Here is a 27,166-nt window from a genome sequence, read left to right on the forward strand (position 1 = left end):
GGAGGAACTACTATTTGGAGGTCAGGAGAAAGTCGTTCCCTTGTCTCCTGCACAGCGTCTTCCCCGCACGCCCTCCCCGGCGCTGCACTGAGGTCCCTTGCCACACGTCACCAGTGCTCTCTGCTCGGCTCCTGCTCTCTGTTCTGTGTGTGCCTCATAAAGGAAGGAGCGGGCCTCTGAAGTCAGGGCAGGACTTGCCCACTTAGGGTTAGCTTGTCCCTGCCTCGCACGTGAGCGATGCTCAGCTCAGTCGGATTTGTATCTTTCAGTTCTTTGCTTTTTCCACCCCCAATCCTCAAGTATTTAGTTTTAAACTTCATTTATGTTGTAAAAAATTCTCCAAACCACAGAAACTGCACATCAGTTCTCTCTGTGCATGCTGAGAGCAGGAACACAGTGGCTGCGTTCAGGAACACAGTGGCTTTGTTCTCCTTGTGAGTTTCCACAGCTACAATAGAAGAGCAAGAGACACCAGGCTAAGGAGATGACAGAGCCATGGAAAAGTGTTACAGAGAGTTCTTAAAAGGAGCTTGGAGTGGTTTAAGTTTGAATTCACTTCCCCTGTCACTGAGTATTTTCTCCACTTGTGTCTTTATCAGGCAAGAGTGCGCATTGGGAGACTTAGCTTGCAAGAATTCCGAATCTGATCCTGAGGACTTTTCAGATGAAGCCAACACAGAGAACCTTTATGGCACCTCTCCTCCCAGCACGCCTCGGCAGATGAAACGCATGTCCTCCAAGCACCAGAGGAATAGTGTCGGGAGGCCCGCTGGCCGCGCGAATCTGAAAGGTCAGTCTTGCACTGGAGAAGATACACGTGGGAGGGCGTGGTGCGGTTCAGCATCTCTGTGCTGCAGGGCGCTGTGATGCCCACCTTCTACAATAACAGTGTTCACTCCCCTTCCTTTAAGTTTGATTTTATGCTGCCTGAAAGTTTTATTTTGACACTTCTGAGTTGTTATCATTAGCAACATTGTTAGTAAAGGAGAAACTGACTCTGCAGAGGTGGAAAGGATTGTCCTGAGTGTTCGTTCAGGTCAGTGTGTGAGGCATTTGCGTTCCTTCTGGGATGTGGAGGAGGCCGTGGGGGTGCTGTCGGCGTGCACGTCCCGGACATATCTCCTGGGGGGGACCGCCTAGATCCTGTCTCCCGGGCATGGCGTCCCGGGCCCGGCCGTCTCCTCCAGGGTCCTCTGGGTGGCCTGAGCCCCGTGTGCTCTATCCTCGTGTGGGGGGCCCTCCTGCGCCCTAAGCACAGTGCCAGATGGCGCCTTGCCACCAGGCTCAGAACCTCTGTCTCGCCTTTCTCTGTGTTTGCAATCCCAAAGCCCAGATAGTGTCCTGCTCCTGGAGATGGAGACTGTTCTCTGCTTTCATTTCTCGGAGCATGTCACCGCTGTTCATTTCTGAGCTGGCAGAATTGAAGCGTGCAGACCTGGCTTCCTTGTACATACTTTCTAATGCGGAACCTCGGGTCACCGAGGCCTTACGGTTTTAGAAACTGTCTTGATTTCAGCAAACCACTTGTCCTAAAGCTGATCTCTTAGCTTCCTAGAATTCATCCACCTGTTACTTGCAAGGTCGAGATTTCATTCCTTGTCTCCTCTGAGAAATTTCCCCTTGTCACATGTTCTCCTTACTGGAAAGCCTCATCCCCGGTTCTCCCTTTCTGTAGCCTGCGTCCTTCTGCTCTTTTTGGTCAGCTTCCCTTTCCCACACCTTTCTTCCGTACACTGATCTCTCACGATTGATGTCGGCAAGTCCATCCTGGGTCCCTGTCATATGTAACTTCTCCCAGAAAGAAGAGAGGCGGGAGAGGTGGGCTTTATTGTATTTGTTTGCTTGAATGACTTCTTATCTAAGGAGGAATTCCTAGGTGGTAAATAGCCTTTCTTTCCTATGAGGAAGAAGTTTTTTTTTTTTACTTTGTTTTAAAACTTTATTTGTAGTAGAATATTAACCTATGGCCTGTATTTACCCTGTTTGGAAAGTAATAGCTTTCTATTGCAGTAGAGTATCTTTAAAATCAGTCCTTATCCATTTTCTCAAAAGAATTTCTCAGATGCCTACAGAAGCGCCTTATCTAAAGTAGTATCAGTGAAGCAGCGTCTCCTGAGTCAGTATTGTTAATGACTTACTTGCCTTGTGGTGCTGAAACGTGACGAGGCCAAAAGGACATCTGCTTTTTCTTCACTGGTTGGTTCATGCAGTTCTGGAGGCGTCGCCCTGGTCGCTCAGCAGTAAAGAATCTGCCTGCAGTGCAGGAGACACGAGTTCTATCTCTGAGCGGGGACGATTCCCCTGGAAGAGGAAATGGCAACCCGCTCCAGTGTTCTTGCCTGGAGAATCCCACGGATCCGTAGGGTCGCAAAAGAGTTGGACATGACTAAGTGACTAAACAACAGCAACAGTTTTGGAACAGGAGTTGAGAACACAGTTCCCCCCTTTACAGATTGAGAAAGTGGGGCCCAGGGTTTTAAAGCAACTTATTAGCGGCCAGAAGGCTTGAGGTAACGGCAGGACTAATTTTAGGTACTTTTTTTTTTGACCACGCTGTGTAGCTTGTGGGATCTTCGTTCCCTGACGAGGTATTGAACCCAAGCCCTCGGCAGTGAGAACCCACTGGCACCAAGGAGTCTCCAGGACTGACTTCAGTGCTAGCTCTCCTGGGCCTCGGTTTGGACTTCATCCCCAGTTCGAGCAGCAGGGGTTAAGCTCTGACTGTGGAGCCTGAGACGACTCTCTGTGCTCAGTCACTTAGTCGTGTCCAGCTCTTTGCCACCCCGTGGACTGTAGCCCACCAGGCTCCTCTGTCCACGCGATTCTCCAGGCAACAATATCAGAGCGGGTTGCCATTTGCTCTTCCAGGGGCGCTTCCCGACCCAGGGATTGAACCCACGTCTTTTGCATCTCTTGCCTGGGCAGGCAGATTCTTGACCACGGAGTCACCTGGGAAGCCCGTTGAGATGACTGTGCATGGTCACTTATCAGTCAGAAAACCAGTCACTGGATACTTGTTGAGCTCCTGGTGTTGTCCTGGGCTGTGCCAGAGATAGAAGGTGGAGGAGAGATTGTCTGTCTTCCTCCTCAACTTCTTTCAACTGTTTATTTCATGAAATGACAGAATTTTAGGTCTGGAAGACATCACTTCAGTTGTGTCCGACTCTGTGTGACCCAATAGACGGCAGCCCACCAGGTTCCCCCGTCCCTGGGATTCTCCAGGCAAGAACACTGGATTGGGTTGCCGTTTCCTTCTCCAATGCATGAAAGTGCAAAGTGAAAGTGAAGTCGCTCAGTCGTGTCTGACCCTCAGCAACCCCATGGACTGCAGCCTTCCAGTCTCCTCTATCCATGGGATTTTCTAGGCAAGAGTACTGGAGTGGGGTGCCATTGCCTTCTCCGGGAAGACATCAGAGACCACTTTAATTCCTGCCGTTTTGCAGGTGAAGAGGGATGCTCGTGAACCTTTGCTTTGCAGCTACCTGAGAGCAGACCTCGGGCATCAGCATTCTTATTCACTTAATGTTTTTTCTTGTTTCGAAAGATGACATGTTTAGGGAGTTTAGAAAATACTGACAAAAAAAAAAAATAATAAAAACACCCATAAACCCAACATGCAAAAATAACTTTTGCCATCTTCGCCCTGTAGTCTCTTTGCTTCAGTTCAGTTCAGTCGCTCAGTTGTGTCTGACTCTGCAACCTCATGAACTGCAGCACGCCAGGCTTCCCTGTCCATCAGCAACTCCCAGAGCTTGTTCAGACTCATGTCCATTGAATCAGTGATGCCATCCAACCATCTCATCCTCTATCATCCCCTTCTCCTGCCTTCAATCTTTCCCAGCATCAGGGTCTTTTCTCCGGAGTCAGTTCTTCCCATCAGGTGGCCAGAGGATTGGAGTTTGAGCTTCAGCATTAGTCCTTCCAATGAATATTCAGGACTGATTTCCTTTAGGATTGACTGGTTGGATCTCCTTGCAGTCCAAGGGACTCTCAAGAGTCTTCTCCAACACCACAGTTCAAAAGCATCAATTCTTTGACGCTCAGCTCTCTTTATGGTCCAGCTCTCACATCTATCCATGACCACTGGAAAAACCATAGCTTTGACTAGACGGACCTTTGTCAGTGAAGCAGTGTCTCTGCTTTTTAATATGCTGTCTAGGTTGGTCATAGCTTTTCTTCCAAGGAGCAAGCGTCTTTTAATTTCATGGCTGCAATCACCATCTTCAGTGATTTTGGAGCCCAGAAAAATAAAGTCTGCCGCTATGTCCACTGTCTCCATCATAACACAGGCTCTTTGCTCACGTCTGTGTTGCTGTACTGTATTGGTTTATAGCTGGCTTGTGTTTTCATTTCCTATGTTGTGAACTTTCTGTGTCATAGAGTAACCCATGCTGAGTAACCCATTTAAATGGCTGCTGAATCATTTGTGGAAGCATCTGCCCAGTTACCACTGACAGTTCTCAGTACTGTGCTTGGCCTCTCAGCAGAGTTGCTTTTTAAATATCATAATAACCCAACGAGATGTAGGTTCTCTATATTACTATTCAGCTTACGGTTGAGGAAATGACACAGTTTCTAGGGTGTGTAGTTTTAACTGGCCCCGTCATGCATATGTTAGAAAGTAGCTAGTTTGCCATCTGGTGAACTGTTTTGGCCATGAAAACCAAAAAAAAAAAAATGGATAGGAAGCACCCATGTCGGGCGGGCGGGCCGTGTCACCTTATGGTGATGAGGTGTTCAGCAGTGTTGAGCAGCAGAACAGCTTGAGACCTCGCCTGCTTCGAGACCTCGCCTGCTTCGAGACCTCGCCTGCTTCGTGAGCTTGCAGCAGCAGAGTGTGGTGGACAGGAGTACAGACTTAGTTCCTGGATTGCCTGAATTCTCATCCTAGTTCTCTCAGCTTCCAACCTCCATGTCTCATCTGAGAAATAAATGCCTTCCAGTGTGGTGAAGATTGTATGTTCAGTAAGCACTGGCTGTCATTATTATTGGGAGCTGAAGATTTCCTTCGCACTGTTTGCCTTAAAATTTTGAAGTAGAATTGAATAACTGTAACGTTGAGCATTTCCTCGTTAGTCGGTGCTCCCACTTGCAAGCCAGAGTCTGAGTCACCGCTGCCGCGGCGTGGAGCTGGGCTTCTGTCTGGACTGCCCGCTTCCCATAGCTCCTCCCAGTCGCTTTCCTTCTCTTACTGCGAGTGTTGCCGCCATGGGTGCCTTTTCACTGGGTCCCTCTCTCCTCCCCACTGCTTTCTTTGTGCCTTTGCCTCTCTCTCCATTCTTCCAGCCCCTCTTCTCTTCCCCTCCCCCGCCCCGCTTCCGTCCCCCCTTATTTCTCCCTCCTCCTTTCTTTGACCCAGAACTTCGGTGACTGCGTAGGCAGGTGCTGTGCTGGACGATGGATAAGCCCTTGTTGGTCTCCAGTCGCAGCCACGGAGACGAGCAGGCTGCCCCACCCTGTGTGGTCGAGCTGGGGTGGAGGCGAGTGAGGGGCTGCTGCAGGCGCCCACAGGAGGGCCTGAGCAGACCTGGGCCTGGGAAGGCTTCAGGAACAAGTGCCTTTCGTGCTGTGACCCGAAGGCTGAGCTCGGGAGACCAGGATTTCAGACCCATTTGTCATTCATCAGAGTATATTGGCCTCTCAGTGTTTTCAGGGGCTTTTTAGAGTTAATTAGATTGGCCAGACTTATTTTCAAAGCTTCCCAAGGAAATAGGAATGAATGCATTTTCTTTCTCTCTGAGACAAGCAAAGGCTGCCTGAATCATACTCTTCACTTTGGAACTGCATGAAAGTGGAGCTCATCTCTTTAAAGAACGTCACCAATGGTCCTTTCATGTTTCCCATCATCTGTTGCCATGTGACAGACCCGCCAAAGCGTGGTGTTCCGAAGAAGCCCCGTTTTCTTGTGCCTACGGCCCTGTGGGCAGGTGTCCGGGCAGTGTGTAGCTCCTCTACCGGCTGATGTCTCGGGCCTTAGCTGGCCCAGCGCAGATGGATGGAGGGGCCGTAGTAGCCCGGCTGGGCCCCTGCGTCTCCTCCACGTGGTGCCTGCAGGGTCTCTGATGTCCGGGATGACTCCTTCTCTGACCCTGCCACCTGGACGGAGAGCTGGTTGGCACTGTCCTTTTTTCCACGTGAACTTCCATGTGGCTGGCCTGGTCGTCTTCACAGCACCCTGGTCCCAGACAATTGGACTTCTTAAGTGACAGCTAGCTTCCTTCAGCTAGTTCAAGAGGTCTAGGTGAATCTGAAAGGCCTGGGAGCCCCAGAGCATCAGGGCTGCTGCCTTCTTTTGCCCCATGGGGCCAGCCAGCACCCAGAGTGGGCGGGGCGGTGCCCGGAGCTGAGGTTCCGTGGCTGCCTGAGAGGCCCGCTCCTCCCTGCATGTGAGGCTTTGGGCCTCACTGCCGGCTCAGTCCCGCTGTCTTTGCACCTTCCGGCCCCTCCCTTGTAAATGGAAGTGCTCTGAGGAGCGCCCTCGGAGGAGCGTAAGGTCGCCCAGAGGTGACTGAGGGTCCTGTGTGCTGGGAGCAGGCGCGAGGAGCCACTGACACCGCTTTCTTTAGACAATGACCGTTGTCACGCGCTGATTATATGGATTTGATTGTTTAAATATTCTTATCGTCTGCTCAGAATAACTACTGCTGTTACAGACTGATTTTTTTTTATAACTAGAAATTCCGTCCCAGACCTGAATCATACCACTGTTTACTACGTCTCTCAGGATAGCAAAGGAAGTAAGTCGAGTTGGTCCCGTAGTGTAAGCGGGCTACATGAGAATGAAGACACCAGGTCAGAGTGCTTTGCAGGGCGAGCCTGCCCTGTGACCATCATGGGCTCCGTTTGCAGCAGTAATGTAACACTGTGAGAGCCAGGTTACAGAGATCCGTGTATCAGAATTTGTACATACTGTACACATGTGTGCACATACATGTACACACATTCATCTCCTTTCCATTAGCAGCTGTCTCAGGGTGTGTGTGTCTGTGTTCGTGTGATTTTTTGCTAACATGGTGAGATTAGCAAGTTTTTTAAAAAAAGTCATGCTGCTCTAAAATTGATCTGCTAAAATGGTTATAAATGAGAGTCAATCACTGTAGTTAGAGGAATGGTCCAGAGCGGATTTGCATCTATATTTCAGCTCTTTAATCCAAATCTAGCCCAACTTTCAAAGTTCTGGTTCGGTTTTACAGTCTACCAGTGTACTTGGAGGCTCACTGTTGTAGCCACACTCTCTTCTTCTCTGCCTTCATGTCATTTTGCATGTTTATTGTCTGGCTTAAAATATGCTCTTGCCTTCCTTTCTGCCCTTCTTTAAGGTGACCCCGTTCTTCGAGGCCGTCGGCTGGGTGAGTGCCTGGCCTTGCTTAGCTCTTCTGCAGATGAGTCCCGTGGCCCTCCCTCTGTGTCTGTCTTTCATGGCACTCAGCATCTTAGCCTTTCCTTGGTCGCATGGTCCTGTCCTGGGAGCAGCTCTGACAGGTGTAAAGGTGGCTGACGGCACAGACGTGAGTTACAGGAGGGTCCCCGTCGGGACATTTGCATCGTCTGAACATCTGTGTGATGCGGTCCTCTCCGTCATGTGTTGCTGTGAAGATGATGACAATTCCTATAAAGCCCTTACCTTGGAAATGGGGAGATTGAATAAAGCAGTGTTTTCCCAAATGTGGTGTCGTTCTAGCTAGGCTGAATCAGAGGCTCTGGGAATGGGCCCGGGGATCTGCCTTGTAGCAAGAATCTGAGTGATTCTTTAATGTTGACTGAAAAGTTTGAGAACCTTGGATTAAGGGGTCTCTTAAGTCCCTTCAGATTGCTGATATCGACAGTCTAGCACATCACTGCCATAAATGTCATCTCTCAGGTAAAGAGCAGGTATCTGTTTCTGCGTTCTCATTTGAGACATTGCAGAGGGCCGGTGTGTTGAATTTGACATATATAGATGAAAGAACATAAGAATTGCAGGGGCTTGATAATACTTATATTTTACACATATTCTAAAGAGTCATTTCTAGGTGTGAATTGCAAGGAATTCAGTTGATTGTCTTAGATCTGTTGAAACCAGTGATTCATATTGCTTGTCATTTGTTTGCGTTCGGTTTTATCACACAATTTTTTGTTGTTGTTCTTTTCCTTTCATGTTTTTCTGATTTGGCAGGAGTTATTGGTAATTGGCCAAAGGAAGCAGTAACTTCTTGGAAGGTTTGTTTTAACGGTACTGCAGAATTACACCACTCAATTTATAGCCACTTGGGAGATCGCTATTCATTAGTCTTATTTAAGTCATTATGAATTAGTTCTGTAGTACTGTAATTAGAACTTGTATAAAGCATTCTGTATACTTTTGATCCATTCTCCTTTCCAGAAACTCTGTTTGACTTTCTATTCATTACAGAGGGATTTAGCATGGGCAGAAAACTGAACGAGCAAAGATTGGTATTTTCTTTTTGCACAGTAGCTAGACTAGAGCTTCAATATATTTTCAGTTTAAATTAAGTCATTTTAATGGTATATCAGTTTCCATTTGTGTTTTTTTTAAAACAAATTTAGCTTTTTATTTTGGAAAAATATATAGCTTCTTTGTCTTATCTTCCTCTTTTCCCAATTTACTTTCCTTTATACACGTTGTAGATCCAAAAACTGAACCATTCCTTGCTTTTTGTAAGTACAAAATTTCAAAAAAAAAATTTAATATACCAGTTGTATGCTATAAGATAGACTTCACAAGATGTGTATATGATCTGCAAAACTTAGGTCTCTAGGCTTGCTAAAATTTGATTCTGTATTTACAGAAAAGTGGGATTATAGCATTTCCTTTCTTAAGTCCTTTCAATTGTTAGAATAAAGATCAAGGCTGAGAAGCTTCATCTCTTGATATTTTCATGCTTTGATTGTTAGCTCTGTGTAAGTTTAGCAGAGATTTGGGCTAAAAGTTCATAATGCAGTCTTCTGTTGTTAGGTTATCGCAGCTACCAGGTGGCTCAGTGGTAAATCCACCTGCAATGCAGGAGCCGTGGCTCCAGCCCCTGGGTTGGGAAGGTCCCTTTGAGAAGGAAATGGCAACCTGCCCCAGGATTCTTACCTGGGGAATCTCATGGACAGAAGACTTAGCAACTAAACAGCAGCAACTCCCAGTTAACTCTTTGTTTCTCTTCAGTTCAGTTCAGTTCAATCGCTCAGTCGTGTCCGACTCTTTGCGACCCCATGAATCGCAGCACGCCAGGCCTCCCTGTCCATCACCAAGTCCCGGAGTTCACTCGAACTCACATCCATCAAGTCAGTGATGCCATCCAGCCATCTCATCCTCTGTCGTCCCCTTCTCCTCCTGCCCCCAATCCCTCCCAGCATCACAGTCTTTTCCAGTGAGACAACTCTTCTCATGAGGTGGCCAGAGTACTGGAGTTTCAGCTTTAGCATCATTCCTTCCAAAGAACACAGGGCTGATCTCCTTCAGAATGGACTGGTTGGATCTCCTTGCAGTCCAAGGGACTCTCAAGAGTCTTCTCCAACACCACAGTTCAAAAGCATCAATTCTTCAGCGCTCAGCCTTCTTCACAGTCCAACTCTCACATCCATACATGACCACAGGAAAAACCATAGCCTTGACTAGACAGACCTTTGTTGGCAAAGTAATGTCTCTGCTTTTTAATATGCTGTCTAGGTTGGTCATAACTTTCCTTCCAAGGAGTAAGTGTCTTTTAATTTCATGGCTGCAGTTACCATCTGCAGTGATTTTGGAGCCCCCCAAAATGAACTCTGACACTGTTTCTACTGTTTCCCCATCTATTTCCCATGAAGTGATGGGACCGGATGCCATGATCTTCGTTTTCTGAATGTTGAGTAGTTTTAAGCCAACTTTTTCACTCTCCTCTTTCACTTTCATCAAGAGGCTTTTTAGCTCCTCTTCACTTTCTGCCATAAGGGTGGTGTCATCTGCATATCTGAGGTGATTGATATTTCTCCCAGCAATCTGAATTCCAGCTTGTGCTTCTTCCAGTCCAGCGTTTCTCATGATGTACTCTGCATATAAGTTAAATAAGCAGGGTGACAATATACATTCTGCTCCTTGACGTACTCCTTTTCCTATTTGGAACCAGTCTGTTGTTCCAAGTCCAGTTCTAACTGTTGCTTCCTGACCTGCATATAGGTTTCTCAAGAGGCAGGTCAGGTGGTCTGGTATGCCCATCTCTTTCAGAATTTTCCACAGTTGATTGTGATCCACACAGTCGAAGGCTTTGGCATAGTCAATAAAGCAGAAATAGATGTTTTTCTGGAACTCTCTTGCTTTTTCCATGATCCAGCGGATGTTGGTAATTTGATCTCTGGTTCCTCTGCCTTTTCTAAAACCAGCTTGAACATCTGGAAGTTCATGGTTCACGTATTGCTGAAGCCTGGCTTGGAGAATTTTGAGCATTACTTCTAGCGTGTGAGATGAGTGCAGTTGTTTCCCTTAGAATCTTTAAATCATGGATTAAAAGAACATTTATAATTTCTGTGGAATTACTGAGTCAAGTGGTAGTTCTGATTTTAGTTTTTTGAGAAAACTTCTACAGTGACTGCACCAGTTTAGATTCCCACCAGCACTGTATGAGGATTCCTTTTTCTCCATGTCTTTGCCAGCATTTGTTATTTGTGTTGTTTTTGATGATAGCCATTCTGAGTGAAGAAATTTCTTGAATGGACTGTATAAAAAGTTCTAAGACATGTAGAGTAAAGTAGATTAAAATAACAGATAAATTTTCCATTGTTTAAAAGTATTGCTAATTTAAAATATAGTAATAATAGTTTTATGTTAAAATATAACGCAAGTCCTTATAGACAGATAAAATCCTTTTTGATGGATTGTAAAATAAATTGAATATAAGTAAATCAAATTGGAAGTGCTTTTAGAAATACTTGTTTGAAAAATCCTTACTTTAAAACTAAGTTAAATTGATTTGGAGATATATTGGTTTTGAACAAATTTTCTTTGTTAAATTAACTTTAACAAAGTTATATTAGTCTGGGTATATTAGTTGGTAAATTGATTTTGGGTATTTTAGTCTGTAATCATATAAATACACTCTATTTCATAAAATCTAAAGGCATACTGTGCTATTATGTACTAAGAAAAAATGCTTATAATTGATTCCCAATATATTCTTACACTTAGAATTTTTAATTATCTAAAGAACTCTTTTATACTTTCTGATATTTAGGTATAAATTTTTAAAAGTCATTTATTACTTTTGTGCATATGTATGTAAAGGAAAATATAAATGAAATATATTAGTGAATATTTTCCTAAAAGTTGTTTTTATTACCATTAATTATAAAGCATATTCTAATTTCAGAGAAGTTGAAATACAAAATGTGTGTCCTAGATTCAAGGAGACAAACTGTACCTTGAGTGTAGAGGGGAAATGGGGATGGTGCTGTAGGCTGGGTGTTGTCAGTGTGTGAAGGGCATGTGAAGGTCACCCAAGGAGAAGGCAGGTGAGGCAGGAGAGACCCAAGAGAGGAGGACTTTGAGAAACATGCACTTTTCATGGAGTGAGCCGAGGTCCCAGGGGAGACTTTGGAAGGGGGTGACTTCAGAAGCAGAAGACTGCCCTGAGACTGCTGCGTCTAGAAAATGAGAGAATGGAGGGGTTTCTGTTAGGTAGAGATGGTTCAGAGGGTCAGAGAGCCCAACAGGAGAGAAGACATGTGTTCGTTTCAAAGCTTGGCAACTCCGTTAATAGAACTATTCACAGTTCTTTGAAGGCGAAGTGTGATGTTTGCTTTCTTTGCATTAATTCTGAATGATTTTTATAGACTAGGCAAATTTTACTAAATTAGGCTGTATGTCTTCAGTTTCCTTAATGTTAAATTAAGAAATGTTACTGCTCACTTATTCGTGGCAAAGAAGAAATGAAGGAGCAGAAATTAAGGTGAGCATTTTTGCTTACGTGTCTTTCAGTGTTTCATGAGAGTAATCTTAAGGTGCCTTAAGGGTTCTTTCCTCCATCTGCTTGATTTTACAAATGACAGGAGTAACCCAGAAAACTTAACCAACTTGCTCTAAGTTGATGCTTCGGTTCGTGGCCAAGGCAGGAAACGGATGTGTTCTCAGTTGGGTGCTGTTTCTCTGTTCTAAGTCCAAGGTGATAACTTGTGAAGATTTGATTTACCTGGATGACTGCACTCTGTGGTAGACAAGTAAACAGCTGCTTTTAGGTTAGTAGTGGAGGACGTTAGAGAATATAGCAAGTATTATGTAACAGGAAAAATGGGTAAAACCTTTTAGAAGTTAAATGTGTTGGTGTTGTATTCTCTTAATTTTCAGCACATGGTACGATTATTTTCTCCAGTGGCAGTCTGCAACTATAAATACATGTGGATATCAGTCTTATTGAAAATATTGAGAACAGCTTGATCTTTCAGAGTAACGTTAATGTTCTTCTTTTTTTTAATAGAAAAAATGAATGCATCAAACCAACCTCCACACAAAGACACTGGAAAAACTGTGGAGAACGTGGAAGAATACAGCTATAAGCAGGAGAAAAAGATCCGAGCGGCTCTCAGGTCCACAGAGCGGGATCATAAGAAGAACGTGCAGTGCTCGTTCATGCTGGACTCAGTGGGGGGCTCTCTGCCCAAAAAGTCCATCCCGGATGTGGATCTCAATAAGCCTTACCTCAGTCTCGGCTGCAGCAATGCTAAGCTTCCGGTCTCTGTGCCCATGCCGATAGCCAGAACCGCCCGCCAGACTTCCAGGACTGACTGTCCAGCAGATCGCTTAAAATTTTTTGAAACTCTCCGACTTCTGCTAAAGCTTACCTCAGTCTCAAAGAAGAAGGACAGGGAGCAAAGAGGGCAGGAAAGCACGTCCGCGTTCTGGTTTAACCGATCTAACGAGCTGATCTGGTTAGAGCTGCAAGCCTGGCACGCTGGCCGGACCATTAACGACCAGGACCTCTTTTTATACACAGCACGCCAGGCCATCCCAGACATCATCAGTGAAATCCTTACCTTCAAAGTTAACTATGGGAGCTTCGCTTTTGTTAGAAACCGAGCTAGTCTTAACGGTACTTCAGTAGAAGGGCAGTTCGGAGTCCCTCACGGGACGCAGCCTGCGGGTTACTCAACCTATCACGAGCACCTCCACCGCCAGAGGGTGTCCTTCGAGCAGGTCAAACGGATAATGGAGCTGCTGGAGTACATAGAGGCACTTTATCCATCGCTGCAGGCTCTTCAGAAGGATTATGAGAAGTATGCTGCAAAGGACTTCCAGGACAGGGTGCAGGCACTCTGTTTGTGGTTAAACATCACAAAAGACTTAAATCAGAAATTAAGGATTATGGGCACTGTGTTGGGCATCAAGAACTTATCAGACATTGGCTGGCCGGTGTTTGAAATCCCCTCCCCACGATCATCCAGGGGCACCGAGCCCGAGGATGAGGCCGAGGACACAGAAGGAGAACTGAAGGAGCTGGACAGCAGCACAGAGGAGAGTGAGGAGGAGCAGAGCTGCGGCCCGCGGGCACCGGAGCCCAGGCCGCCCGCCGACCACAGCATCCACATCCAGTCGCCCCCGGATCGCGTCCCGAAGAAGCTCGAGAGGCTGGAGTCCGAGGATGAGTCTGCAGGCTGGGGAGCCCCAGACTGCAGCACTGAGGCAGGCTTTAGTAGACACTGTCTGACTTCTATTTATAGACCCTTTGTAGACAAAGCACTGAAGCAAATGGGGTTAAGGAAGTTGATTTTAAGGCTTCACAAGCTGATGGACGGTTCCTTGCAGCGGGCACGTATAGCACTAGTAAAGAGCGACGGTCCAGTGGAGGTAGGTTTTCAGAAGGCAATGAGCTTAGCCTTCGTTCCGCTGTTACTTGTAAATTACAGTGTATGTTGTATTATATATGTACTTTCATAGCCTGGATTTTTTGTTGTTGTTAATTGAAGTATAGTGGATTTACAGTATTGTGTTCACAGTCTTGATATTTTTAAGGCATAAAATGGTAGTTATTATAAACTGCAGATGTAAACATTTCTATAAAGTGTTGTGATAAATCGGAAAATGGGTCTATGAAAACTGTATGAAACTGGGTGAAATTAAGTGTGTGGAAGGGAAAAAAAAATCCAACAATTTAAATATAGGATGGAGAAGGACAGACTGGGTATAAATAAAGAGGGAAGAAAGCCACAATCATGGGTGACCACAGGCTGAATATGAGTCAGTAAAGCAGTCAACATGATGTTGAACTATTTTTAAATGAGCGTGGCATCCAGGGTCACAGATGCAGTTCCTTCTCTGTTCTTTGCAATAGCTTACTTCCTTTTGAGTCGCATGTCCCATTTTGATCACTGGATTTTAGAGAGAGATGAATTATAGAGAAGGCTAAGAATGATCATAGGGAAACAGTATACACTGTTGGGTAAGCTTAAGCATAGATGGTCAGCATAGATGGTAGAAGTTTAATGAAGGTATTACCAAATGTATGTTTCGGCATGCGAAGATTTTTGTGAGCGGAAAATGTCTACTAGAGGAAGTGGCTTGAAAATGGTACAGATTTGGTTTTATTAGCTTGATATCTTAGAAATTCTTTACAGTTAAAAAGTGGCAAAGCTAGCAGGAGGTATATTGTTGGATATTGTTCTTGGGAGTAAAAGAGTATAAGCAGTTCTTCTGTTGTGGTGAGTTTGCATGTTCGTCTGGCTAAAAGCAAAAGCACCCAGCTCTTTGAGATCCCTAATTACCAGTTAGGCTGTGATTCTAAATTTTAATAGCTATATACATATATATATGTGTGTGTGTGTGTGTATATACATCTACTTTTTAAAAAAGCCTAATTACACCATCTGGCTTGCTTTGGAGTCAGAGATGATAAAACAGAAGATATCCTTTATTCGTTAAGATGGGAAGTATCGGAAGAGAAGTCCAATTTGCAGAATTCTAAGTTTTAATCTGATGGCCAAATTATGAGCCCTTAGGAGAAGGGCTCAGGCAGTCACATAATATAGCAAGATGTTGGCAGAATGAATCAATTCTGTAGCTATAAGAGGTCAGTTTCTTTTGAGTATTACTTTGATTAAGTGAAGTCGCTCAGTCGTGTCTGACTCTTTGCCACCCCATGGACTGTAGTCTGTCAGAATCCTCCATCCATGGGATTTCCCAGGCAAGAATACTGGAGTGGGTTGCCATTTCCTTCTCCAGGGATTATTTTGATTAGAAACCTCAAAAATGAATTTTCTTTGAGCAGTATTTTGACTCTGTGAATGAGTTTTTATGTATATCTTTTTATTAGGGCAAATGATGTTTTTCCTTTTTAGTCCATGAATAACTGTTTTATAATAATAATTTATTATAGTAGAAGTTTCAAAGCCGGTAGAGCAAAACTAGATCCATAATGAAGAATTGATGCTTTTGAACTGTGGTGTTGGAAAAGACTCTTGGGAGTCCCTTGGACTGCAAGGAGATCCAACCAGTCCATTCTGAAGGAGATCAACCCTGGGATTTCTTTGGAAGGACTGATGCTAAAGCTGAAACTCCAGTACTCTGGCCACCTCATGCGAAGAGTTGACTCATTGGAAAAGACTGTGATGCTGGGAGGGATTGGGGGCAGGAAGAGAAGGGGACGACAGAGGATGAGATGGCTGGATGGCATCACTGACTCGATGGACGTGAGTCTGAGTGAACTCCGGGAGATGGTGATGGACAGGGAGGCCTGGTGTGCTGCAGTTCATGGGGTCGCAAAGAGTCGGACACGACTGAGCGACTGAACTGAACTGAACTGAATAAAGATTTGGCATATGCTTCAACTAGTGAGCAACTTATTTTGGTTTGGGTGTTTGGCTGGAGTTCAGTTCCAGCGAGGACACCTATAGGATGATGGGGCTGATTAATTTGTTCTCTCTTTTTTTTTTTTTTTGCTCTGTGGGCTTTTCTTTAGCTGCGGCAGGTAAGGTCCACTCTGGTTGTGGTGAGCGGGTTTCTCATCACGGTGGCTCCTCCCGTTGCCGAGCACAGACTCTGGGGCCTGCGGGCTTCGGGAGTTGCAGCTCGCTGGCTCAGTGAGTTGTAGCTCCCGGGCTCTAGAGCACAGGCTCAGAAACTGGCACATGGGTTAGTCACCCTGCAGCCTCTGTGAGCTTCCCAGACCAAGGATCAAACCCGTGTCTTCTGCGTTGGCAAGCGGTCTCCTTGCCACTGGGCCACCAGGGAAGCCCGGTTAATCTTTTTTCCATGAAGCACTATTTTTGAAGTGATACCAGTGAAAAAGTCCTGGCATTGTTACCTCACCTTTGATTCGTTAGCTCTCATAGGAGAGAAGGGTTCATGTTGGGGCTTCTTAAAACTGCTCTGCGTTCCCTCCTGCAGACTGACTTCCTCCCTGCCCTGGAAGCTGTGTGGTATCAAATCCCTGCTGCTTCTGGCACAGCTTTGTGTCACTTAGATGCGTTGGAATAAGAAAAAGATTGTGAATGAGTGCATTTTCTGTTAGAACACTTACTGAAAAAAGACAGTAGTAGGTAGCTCATAGTTTTGAATTCTAAGTTGTATGCCTTTGGTGTGACCAGTTGAGATTTAACTGAATAAAAAGGTTCTTTATTATAGAAAAGAGATACATACAAATTCAAAGTCTATTAAATAAAGATTTTAGTTTATTACAATTATTTGGGATTGTTTGCTTTTCAAAAAGAAATGAAGTACAGAAACACCTCTTGTTTTAAATTTTGGTTTAATCAGTTGTGTCTATTAAATAATGAAAGAAGAAATAACCAAGAACTAAAATTCTGTGTTGGAGATTAATCCAAACTGATAAAAGATAAGTCTCCAAAATGATAGTTAACTCAATGGGAAAGTAAAACTTTATTTTTATTCCTATTTCAGGGACATAATTTCCATAAAGGAAGTGCACATTTATGTGTATGTGTGTGTGTGTGTGTATATATATATATATATATATATATATGAATATGTACACTCCCCTTCTGGGTTTTAGGTTTTTTACTAAGTATGTCTGGGAAACAGCCACAGTTTTAAAATCAAATAACTGGATTCCGTTTCTTGATGCAACGCTTTCTCACTACACAACTTTGTAAATGACTTAATCTTCCTGATCCCAAATCTTTACATCTGTACAATGGATATAATAATACTTTCCTACCTCACAGGGTTGTTGTGAGGCTTTAAAAGATATTTGTGTAAATAGTAAAATGCTATAGAAATTAAATATAAACTATGTTTTTTAGAAGTTTTGTTAACATTTTTCCCCCTTGAAGCTGACTGTATGCTAGTAGGGGCTAGACAAGTCTATATTTTTACTTTTTAAGTGTATTTTTAGCTTTTCAGTTCAGGTCAGTTCAGTTGCTTAGTCGTGTCCCATTCTTGCAAACCCATGAACTGCCGCACGCCAGGCCTCCCTGTCCATTACCAAGTCCCGGAGTTCACTAGAACTCACATCCATCAAGTCAGTGATGCCATCGACCCATCTCATCCTCTGTCATCCCCTTCTTCTCCTGCCCTCAATCTTTCCCAGCATCAGGGTCTTTTCAAATGAGTCACTTCTTCCCATCAGGTGGCCAAAGTATTGGAGTTTCAGCTTCAGCATCAGTCCTTCCAATGAACACCAAGGACTGATCTCCTTTAGGATGGACTGATTGGATCTCCTTGCAGTCCAAGGGACTCTCAAGAGTCTTCTCCAACACCACAGTTCAAAAGCATCAATTCTTTGGCGCTCAGCTTTCTTCACAGTCTAACTCTCACATCCATACATGACCACTGGAAAAACCATAGCCTTGACTAGACAGACCTTTGTTGACAAAGTAATGTCTTTGCTTTTTAATATGCTGTCTAGGTTGGTCATAACTTTCCTTCCAAGCAGTAAGCGTCTTTTAATATTAGCTTTTAATCTCTTTCAAATAATCGTACATTTTTAAGGGCATACGTTTTAAGCAATGGATAACCTTTCAGGTTTGAGGACAGTTCTACTTTCATTCCTAATTGTTAGAAACATCTTGCCCGACTTGTGCTGCAGACTGCGCCCACTATATTGCTTCTGTTCTGCACAGTTTCTATGGCGTATGTGATAATAGCAATGAATACAGCTGGAGGATTTTGTAGAAAAGAAGAATTATGATATTTGATTGTTCTCATATATGACTGTATTTTTATTTCTCATTAAGTTACTTGCAACTTGTGTTTGTAAATAGCATCTAATATTTAATTCTCATTGGCTTGTAAACATGCTTTATTTATAAAACAGCTTTCCCTAAAAAGAAACATACTTAAGTACCCTGAAGTTTAAAAAATGTAACTAGTGATACTAAAAAAATCTATTTGCAAATTGTTTTAATACGGATATCATACATATCCTTAATGGTTTGTTAAAAATCAAGTAACATTGCAGCTCCCTGTTGTGGTGCTGTTGGGGCTCAGTTGCTCAGTCCTGCTGACTCTTTTGTGATCCCAGGAACTGTGGCCCACCAGACCCCTCTGTCCACGGGATTTCCCAGGCAAGAATACTGGGGTGGGTTGCCGTTTCCTACCCCAGGGGCCCTTCCTCACCCAGAGATAGAACCCGCATCTCTCGCATCTCCTGCATTGTCAGACAGATTCTTTATCGCTGAGCCACCTGGGAAGCCCCTGTAGCTCCCCAGTTCCATAAATTCATTTTCTCAGGACATGTTTCTAATTACATATGCAGTCTCTGGTTAACAAATGAGTTCATATCTGAAGTTCAGTTTTTAAGACAGTTCTTTCAATCTCGAAAAGAATTATTCAGATAAACTGCCACAAATGAGTTCCAGGCCTTCAAATAAAACTTAGGAAAATCTAAGTAACTGAACTAACAAGGCCAGCTAAAATTTTATTCCTGGCAGCAAGGATAACATAATGTCAGAGTCAAAAATGAGAGAAAGTGTCCCCCCTGCCCCCACCTTTGTTTGTGGACATAGAAGTGAACCTAGTTCTTTCTCACGCTTACTCATTCGTTTCCCGGTTGTCCTTTTTTCTCGATATTTGGACCGTCCCAGGAGCTCAGTCGTGCTCAACTCCCCGCTGTGCTGCAGTGTAAGTGCCTCTGACCTAAGTGTGGTTGATCTCAAGTCTTAGGGATAAGTGTCCTGATGGCCATTTCACAACAGTATGTGCTGCTGTCCTTTTACGATAGAGATCGTTTAGCCTCCGATGTCTGCTCCTTCTTCATCAGATGCTGCTTGGAGAGCATCCCTCCCAGCTTTCCCTGAAAATTAATAGGAATCATCTCAGTCCAGTAGTTCCTAGGTAGCCTTTCCGACAGTTACTTTAGCTGTAGGTTTTGTTGTGTTGTTTATAATTCAGTTTTAGCTTAAAGAGTAAAACAAGAAACTATGTAAACATATATAAAAGATTGATCCTTCATTTCAAAACTGCCTACATGCAATTGCATTTTTTTTTTTTTTTTAGTACGCTTGTAATCATGAATACTTTGAGATTTTTAGGGAACTTACAAAGATAGTACACAATTTTCATATGCTCTTCATCCAGTTTCCTCTGATACTGACATCGTCATCAACTCTGGTCCACTTGTCAAAATTAATATACTAACATTGGTGCAAAATGCCGTTAACTCAGTTACAGACATTCTTTGCATTTTTGTCCTTCTGCTAATGCCCCTTGCCTGTTCCAGGACCCAGTCGAGCCTGCCCCACTGCGTTTAGTCTGTGTCTCCTTAGTCCCTTCCGATCTGTGGCAGCTTCTCCACGTTCCTTATTTTTCATGACCTGGATGGCTTGTAGGACACTCAAATTTGGGTCTCTCTGATGTTTTCTCATGGTTAGACTGGATGAGCTTCTGTATGTAACGGGCTTCTGTATGAGCATCACAAAGGTAAAGTGCCCTCATGCTGATGTCGACCTTGACCGCTTGGTTCACGTTGTGTCTGCAAGGTTCTTCCACAAGTGACCAGTTTTCCCTCTCCATGCTCTGTTCTTTGGAAGTAAGTCAGTAAATGCAAGCCACACTCAAAGGGACGGGAATTAAGCTCCGCCTCCGGGAGTGGGGAGTATGGGCATGTATACTTGGAGTTCTTCTGTAAAGAAGCTTTGCCTCTTCTGTCCCATTTTTTCAGTTATTTATTTATCTCAGTATGGACTCATAAATCTTTATTTTCTACTTTGGGTTGTAGTTCAGTGGTATTGTCGCTCACTTTCTTGCTCAAGTTGTTCCTGCTTCGGCCATTGGAGCTCCTTCAGGCGGCTTCTGTATCTTTGTCATACGCTCTTCTCCTTTTTGTGTGTGTGGTTTTGCTTTTTGAGCCGTTTCTTGCTTTTTGGCATCATCTTCTATTTTCCCTGTTCCAGTCCTGAAATCAGCCTTTTCTCTAAGGAGCTCTTGTTCCTTTTATTGGTGAATGGGATTTAGGAATGGAGCCCTGGGCCCCAGATGTGTTCATTACTACTGGGGTATCATTGCTTCTAGGCGCTCTGTGATAGAGTTAAAAAATATAGCTCTGTCTTCTAATTCATGTACACACAGATCTATAGTTCCTTCCATATGTGTCTTTCTGCCTGTCTATCTGTTAAAAGTGAACGTGAGTTCATACTGATGTCTCAGGTGTGAATCCAGCTCCACTGCGTCTCCCCTTGCCTTGTTGTAACTTCTCTTGCAGTGAGAAACCTGGCTCCCATCACCGCAGTGGATTTATTATATTCGTGCAACCCTAGTTGACATGTAAGTCTTAGAATTGCTAACTAGGACCCCTCTGAGGATGAAATTACCAACTGGAGTAGTGTTTAACTGTAGGCACAGTCCTCTGTGTCTTTAGCCTCAGAGCACGTAGGTGAAACATCGTTTTCTACAGTTAGGTGAGCGCCTTTCCCTTCACATTCTCCAGTGCGGTTATAGCATGCTTATAGTTATCTCAGTCTGTCCCGGGGTCCCCTGGTTTCCTAGCTGCTGTTTTTTAAGTTGCATACTATAAAGTTCATTCTTTGTGTTATATAACTCTCTGGGTTCTGTGCATTTAATTTGTTGAACACCTATAAAATGTCTAAGCTCTGGACTGTGATACAGTTATTTTATGCTCCTCTGTTTTTGCTCTACCTTATGAAACTTAAGAAAGATAAAATGAAAAACTGTATTTTAATGTAATGTACAAAAAAAAATTAGCTGACTTTGACTATGTATAACCATGCATACTACTCTAAATTCCAGGAAGATTTTTGGTTACTTTATTACTTTTTTATATTAGGAATGGATCATGTAATTATTGTAAGCTTAGTGACTGATGAAATATTGTTTGTCTTTGAATCTGGCTATAATTATGCTCTTTTTTTCCCATAAGCACAAGAAACCCTGAAGAGGTTTTCTTTTATATTCAGAATGGGCAGAAGACTGTAGAAACTAGGGAAGTGTTAGTCACTCAGTCGTGTTCAACTCTTTGCAACGCCGCGGTCTGTAGCCAGCCAGGCTCCTCTGTCCATGGGATTCTGCAGGCAAAAATACTGGAATGGGTTGCCATTTCCTCCTCCAGGGGATCTTCCCGACCCAAGGATCGAAGCTGGGTTTTCTGCATTGCAGGCAGATTCTTTACTGTCTGAGCCAGCAGGGAAGTCCAACTCTTAACTAGAAACTAGGATATAGATAATCTATTATCATTTATTGAGTCTTACCATGTGCTAGATACAACAACCAGATGAAGTGGCGTTGTTATTTTTCAGAGAAGGAGCGGGGGGATAAGCTGCCCCAAAGCACAGAAGCTGTATATTGTGGGAGGGCTTCACACCCAGGATTTGGGGATCCCAGACTTTAAACTGTGCCAATGGTTTCTAAGCCTGGCTACACAGCGGCATTACCTCAGGAGCTTTTAAAAACACTTGCCATTGCCCTTCTGGGCTAGAGGGCAGGTCAGACTCTCTCATGGTAGGACATATGCACTGATATTCTTAACCTTGAGTGAACTTTATATGAATCCAGACCAACACCAGTGCAGCTGAGAGTCAGCTCCTTGGAAACACCCTAAGTAGACTACAGTACTCCCTTACCCCATCTCCAAGGTCAGTGTTCAGTAAAACTGTTGTCATAGCTAATTTTTTATTTGTTGTAATCATCACCTGTCTGACTTTGTCAGTAAAGTTATAGGAACTTTTGAAGAAAACTTGTCCTAACCCATTTTAAAAATAATTTTTATTGGCGTATACTTGCTTTGAAAAACAGTTTTTTATTCTTATTTTTTCTGACTTTTATTATTTTTTTTTTTTGCAGTATGTGCAGGAGATTGTTTTTTATTGAAGAGTAGCTGAGGTATATGTTATCTGTTGCACATATACAGTGTAGTGGTTTACAGTGTTTGAACTCCGTTTATAGTTATAAAGTACTGTCTATATTCCCTGTGTTGTGCAATGCAGCCTTGTAGCTTGTTTATTTTATACATAGTGATTTATGTCTCTCCGTCCCTTCCCCACGTCGCCCCTCCCCGCTTCATCCTCCCCACTGGTAACCACTGTGTAGGTTGTCTTCTGTGTCTGTAAGTCTGCTTTTTTTTGTTATATTCACTAGTTTCTTATATGTTTTAGATTCTTTTGTGTGACATCATACGGTATGTGTCTTTCTCTGACTATTTCACTTAGCATAATGCCCTCCATGTCCATGCATGTTGCTGCAAATAGCAAGATTTCCTTCTCTTTTTATGGCTGGATGCTATTCTGGGAGGACAGGGGAGCCCAGTGGGCTGCAGTCCATGGGGTCGCAGAATCAGGCACGACTTAGTGACTGAGCAACAGCAACAAGTATTCTCTTGTCTGTGTGTAGCACGTCTTCTTTATCCGTTCACCTGTTGATGGACACTTAGATTGCTTCTGTGTCTCGGCAATTGTAAATAATGCTGCTATGAACATTGGAGCGTGTGTGTCTTTTCAAATTGCTTCCCTGGTAGCTTAGCAGTAAAGAATCCACCTGCCAATATAGGAGATGTCGGTTAGATCCCTGAGTCAGGAAGATCCCCTGGAGAAGGAAGTGGCAACCCACTCCAGTATTCTTGCTTGAGAAATCCCATGGGCAGAGGAACCTGGTGGGCTACTGTCCATGGGGAGCAAAAGAGTCAAACACGACTTAGCGACTAAAGAACAGAAAAGCAGCATCTTTTCAAATTAGTGTTTTTGCTTCTGGATATATACCCAGGAGTGGAATTCCTGGGTTGTACGGTGGTTCTGTTTTTAGTATTTTTGAGAAACCTCCATACTGTTTTCCATGGTGGCTGTACCAATTTCCACCCACATATATGAGTTTTCTAATTGAATAACTGGAAAGATCACAAGCACAATGCTTGCTTATTTGCCTATAGGGTTTTTTTTTGTTTTGTTTTCTTAAAGGAAGCACACTTATGAGACAGAATAGGAAGTTGAGATGTATTATTTTTGACTGCCATGAGCCAGCTGAATCAAACTCGATGTAAGATGAAAAAGATGAAAGAACAGAACTCATCAGCTTGCGGTGGAGAACTGAATCTATGCTGACAGTGACTAGACTAGTAGCTGGTCCCGAATACTCATTTTACGGAAGGGGATTGGTCGAGTAACTTGGTCAAGGTTGCTATACCAGTAAGCGGTAGAGTCAAGGTGTGAAGCCAGAGCTCCCTGCTCCTCACCATTACTGTGTACTGCCTCCCCAAGTTTTGTTTGGCCCCACACAGTGCCTTAAATATTTTTCCTAATGCTTGTGTATCTGGCGGATTTGGGTCTTAGCTGCTGCACAGGGAGTCTTCCCTGTGTCCTGTGGGACCTGTCCTTGGGGCGCATGGGCCCTCTGGCCGCGGCCTGTAGGCTCTGGAGCGCACTGGCCCGAGGTCGCAGCAGTCAGGCTTAGTTGCCCCGCGGGATGTGGGACTTAGTTCCCTGACCAGGAATCGAACCTGCATCCCTTGGATCACAAGGCAGATTCTTAACTCCGGGAGCACCAGGGATGTCCCTTTAAATATTTTTTGACTTAGTGGCAAGTGTTTAAAAAAAAAAAAAAGAAAATTTCACATGAAAATCTGGATTTTTTGTTTGCCTTGCAATCCTGGGCGGTCTGTCAGCACCGGCCCTGTCCACGTGGTGTGCTCGTCCTGCTTTGCACATGCCATCGCTGGGGAGTCGGGCCTGTCTCGTGTGTTTGGTGGGCTTGTCTCTCTGGCCTCCTGTCATGGCCTGTAGGGTTATTCAGCCCCTTCTCTCTCAGCTTACAGTAACCGTGCGTTGGATTCCAGCATGATCCTTTTCTGTTCTTCATTTTTAAACATGTTTGTTTTCAGAACTTTAGGGAAGGAGAGAAATAGGAGAGGGTTTAGGCTCTTTCCCCTCCCCGTGTTTTATTACAATTGGGAATTTAAGATCCAAGTTTTCCCTTATAGTATGCTTTTAACATTTTTTGCAGTTTCCAATATTCCTTGCTAATACTTGAATTAGAGTCCTTAGCCAAGTTACCTTTGTGGAGTTCTGTCTGCCTCTGTACCTTCTTTTCTTTGAGATTCACGGCTTCTCATTTCCTTGGGCATCCATTCTTACCAGTTTTGATTTGACTCAAATCTCCTATTCTTCCTTGGTAGTTTTTTAGAGAAGGTAAATGAGTTGTACTTGAGTTCTTCCCTATGCAGAGGGTGTTTTCCTTTTTCCTCACAAATCAGGGATAGCTTGACTCTGCAGAAATCTCTCATCCACCTCTTCCTTTTGTTCTTTCTGGAACTCCCCTTATTCTTACGTTACAGCTTCCAGATCTGCCCTCCAGATATCTTATTTGTCACTCAAAACTTCTATTCCTTTTTCTTTTGCCCTAGGTTGTAGTGGTCATTTCTGCAGTTAATTTCTAAATTATTTCTAATTTGTATATTCAGATTTTAACATCATTCCTTCTGTTTTCACTGCCTTCATGGATTTTATTTAAGGAATCTTGGTTGGTTCCCCCCGCCCTGCCGCCCAGAGGAGTTTAGTGAGATTTGCATTAGGAGTATTTTTGCCCTTCTCTCCTGTGTCCTACACTATTTAATCAGTGTCAGCTTTTCTGATTCTTTTACCTCGGTCTCTTCCATGATCAGGAGCTTTGTAATGTCTCTTCCTCCCTGGATGGGTTGGTGCAGCGGGCAGCGCTAGCAGGAATGTATCTCCTCGAGCTGGGTGGGCCTGGCCGCTGGATCTCTGGGCTGTCTTACAGTTGTTGAGAAGGAGGGATTGTCCTTTCCCAGTGAGCCTGAAGCAGATGAATCAGCAGGCTGGAACTACAGAGAACGCCAAAACTGTTCTTCAGAATTTTATCCTAGAAAGTTTGCCGAGTTTTGTAGAGCTCTAAATAAACATTTTATCTGATGTCATTGTCCATACCAGAAGAAATGAGCATTTATACCGCCAAAAGCGTTCACACAGACGTGTCTTAACCCTGACCACATTTATCACAAGTAATAATTTTTTTTAAATTATGCAGCTATTTTAGAAATCGTTGCCTGTTACGGGAAACTAAAAGTATGTGTTAATTTAGATGCAAAAATATGTGTGGACAATAAAAGAATGTGAGTTGGGAGACCAGTTAACAGCAGCTGCGATTAGTGAGTCATGTTATAAGTTGAAGAAAAGTTGAGATTTTTGAATTTTGAGGGCTTCAGTTTTCTCAGTAAAAGGAGAAGGCAAGTTCTTGGAGTGATTGGTCAGAATGGTATTGCCAGAGGTTTAAGAACACTGGGAGAGCTTCAGATCTGCTGTTTCAGGGGGAGAGCATGAGGAATTTGATGGGTAACTGTGTGAACGGTGAGCAACAGGAGGATTCCTAGGAAGCATCAGATAGACAGATTTTGAGCGGGACTGACCAGGTTAATTTTATGATTTTTTTTTTTTTTTTTTTTTTTTTAGCCTTTGATGTAACTCAGGAGAACAGATGGACAAAAGACTTGATCAAATCCACAGTTTTTATGTTTCACAAATGGCTATCTGGTTTTGTCGTCTTCTCTCAGATTTAATAATTCTCCGGTTTTCTCAGTCTAGAGATAGCTGTAGATAACACTGTATATCCTCAGAACTAAACGCTCCAGTTAAGTATGATAAAAAATGTATGATGAAAAAAATGAGCTTGATTCTTTTTCTACTATGCTTTTTTGATAAAGGTATCACACAGCTTTATTTTTAGTTCTTGTGTGTGTGTGTGCTAAGTTTCTTCAGTCGTACCTGACTCTTTGCGACCCTACAGACCACAGCGCACCAGGCTCCTCTGTCCATGGGATTCTGCAGGCAGGAATGCTGCGGTGGATTGCCCTGCCCTCCTCCAGGGGGCCAGGGGTCGAGCTCATGCCTCTTAGGCCTCCTGCGTTAGTTCTTGTTATCCTTTTCTAATACTCCTAGAGCTTTTTAGGTCTGTATTGAAAATGGTGAATTATTCTAAAGATTATTTCTCCTGTAAAATCACGATTTCTATGGGTTTCTCAGCAAACTTTAGAGAACGGGAGTTTGTAGCTGCAGTGTTGGGAAGCGCTCCTGGATGCTCTCTCACGCTTTGTTGCCTTTGTGTTGCAGTTTTCTGAGTTCCCAGACCCCATGTGGGGTTCAGACTATGTACAGCTGTCCAGGACGCCGCCTTCCTCGGAGCAGAAGTGCAGCACCGTGTCCTGGGAGGAGCTGAGGTCCATGGATCTACCCTCCTTCGAGCCTGCCTTCCTAGTCCTCTGCCGAGTCCTTCTGAACGTCATTCACGAATGTCTCAAGTTAAGGCTGGAACAGAGGCCCGCTGGAGAGCCATCCCTCTTGAGTATTAAGCAGGTTTGTCTCAAGGACTTTCAGAAAATGCCGAGTTCTTACTATATTTTTTCTATAGACTCAAATTTTTCTTTTTAGGATTTTCCACCCCCCTAATTGTTGCAAGTAGTGAAAATTAGTGTATGTTAGTGTTTCTAAGCTGCTCTCTGTTGGGTAATTGAAAATGTTCTTTTTCCATGCAGTCTTTAAAAATGAGGTGGTGGTTCCACCCTTTCTGTCTTCCGCTTCCTCATTCTAAAAGGGGTGCACACACCGATATGACCCTCTGTATCCTGTTACCATCAGTCTTTGAAGACTGGAAAGTTAAGATTCATTCATAAGAGAGACTTTCAGTTCTCGTTCTTTTTGAAGCTTTGTGTAGACAGGTGAAGGCCTGCAGTATGCGGGGTTGCGGGGGTGGAGTGTGTGGCCATTTTCTTGCTTAGGCACTTGTACAGTTTAAGCAGCAGTGACA

The 27,166-nt window shown here is 43.8% G+C and overlaps 1 protein-coding gene across 4 annotated transcripts in view; it reads left to right on the forward strand.

Annotated features, from left to right (window-relative positions):
- Positions 1-27,166, forward strand: part of MAP3K4 (mitogen-activated protein kinase kinase kinase 4) — a 106,046-nt gene that overhangs the window by 32,346 nt on the left and 46,534 nt on the right. For all 4 annotated transcript variants that reach the window (XM_040238934.1, XM_040238935.1, XM_040238936.1 and 1 more), the window contains exons 2-4: positions 600-790; positions 12,435-13,801; positions 26,473-26,715. In XM_040238934.1, the coding sequence (XP_040094868.1) occupies positions 600-790; positions 12,435-13,801; positions 26,473-26,715 (1,801 nt within the window). The remainder of the gene's footprint in view (positions 1-599; positions 791-12,434; positions 13,802-26,472; positions 26,716-27,166) is intronic.

This window comes from Oryx dammah, unplaced genomic scaffold, assembly GCF_014754425.2.
Source record: "Oryx dammah isolate SB20612 unplaced genomic scaffold, SCBI_Odam_1.1 HiC_scaffold_4, whole genome shotgun sequence".
NCBI lineage: Eukaryota > Metazoa > Chordata > Mammalia > Artiodactyla > Bovidae > Oryx > Oryx dammah.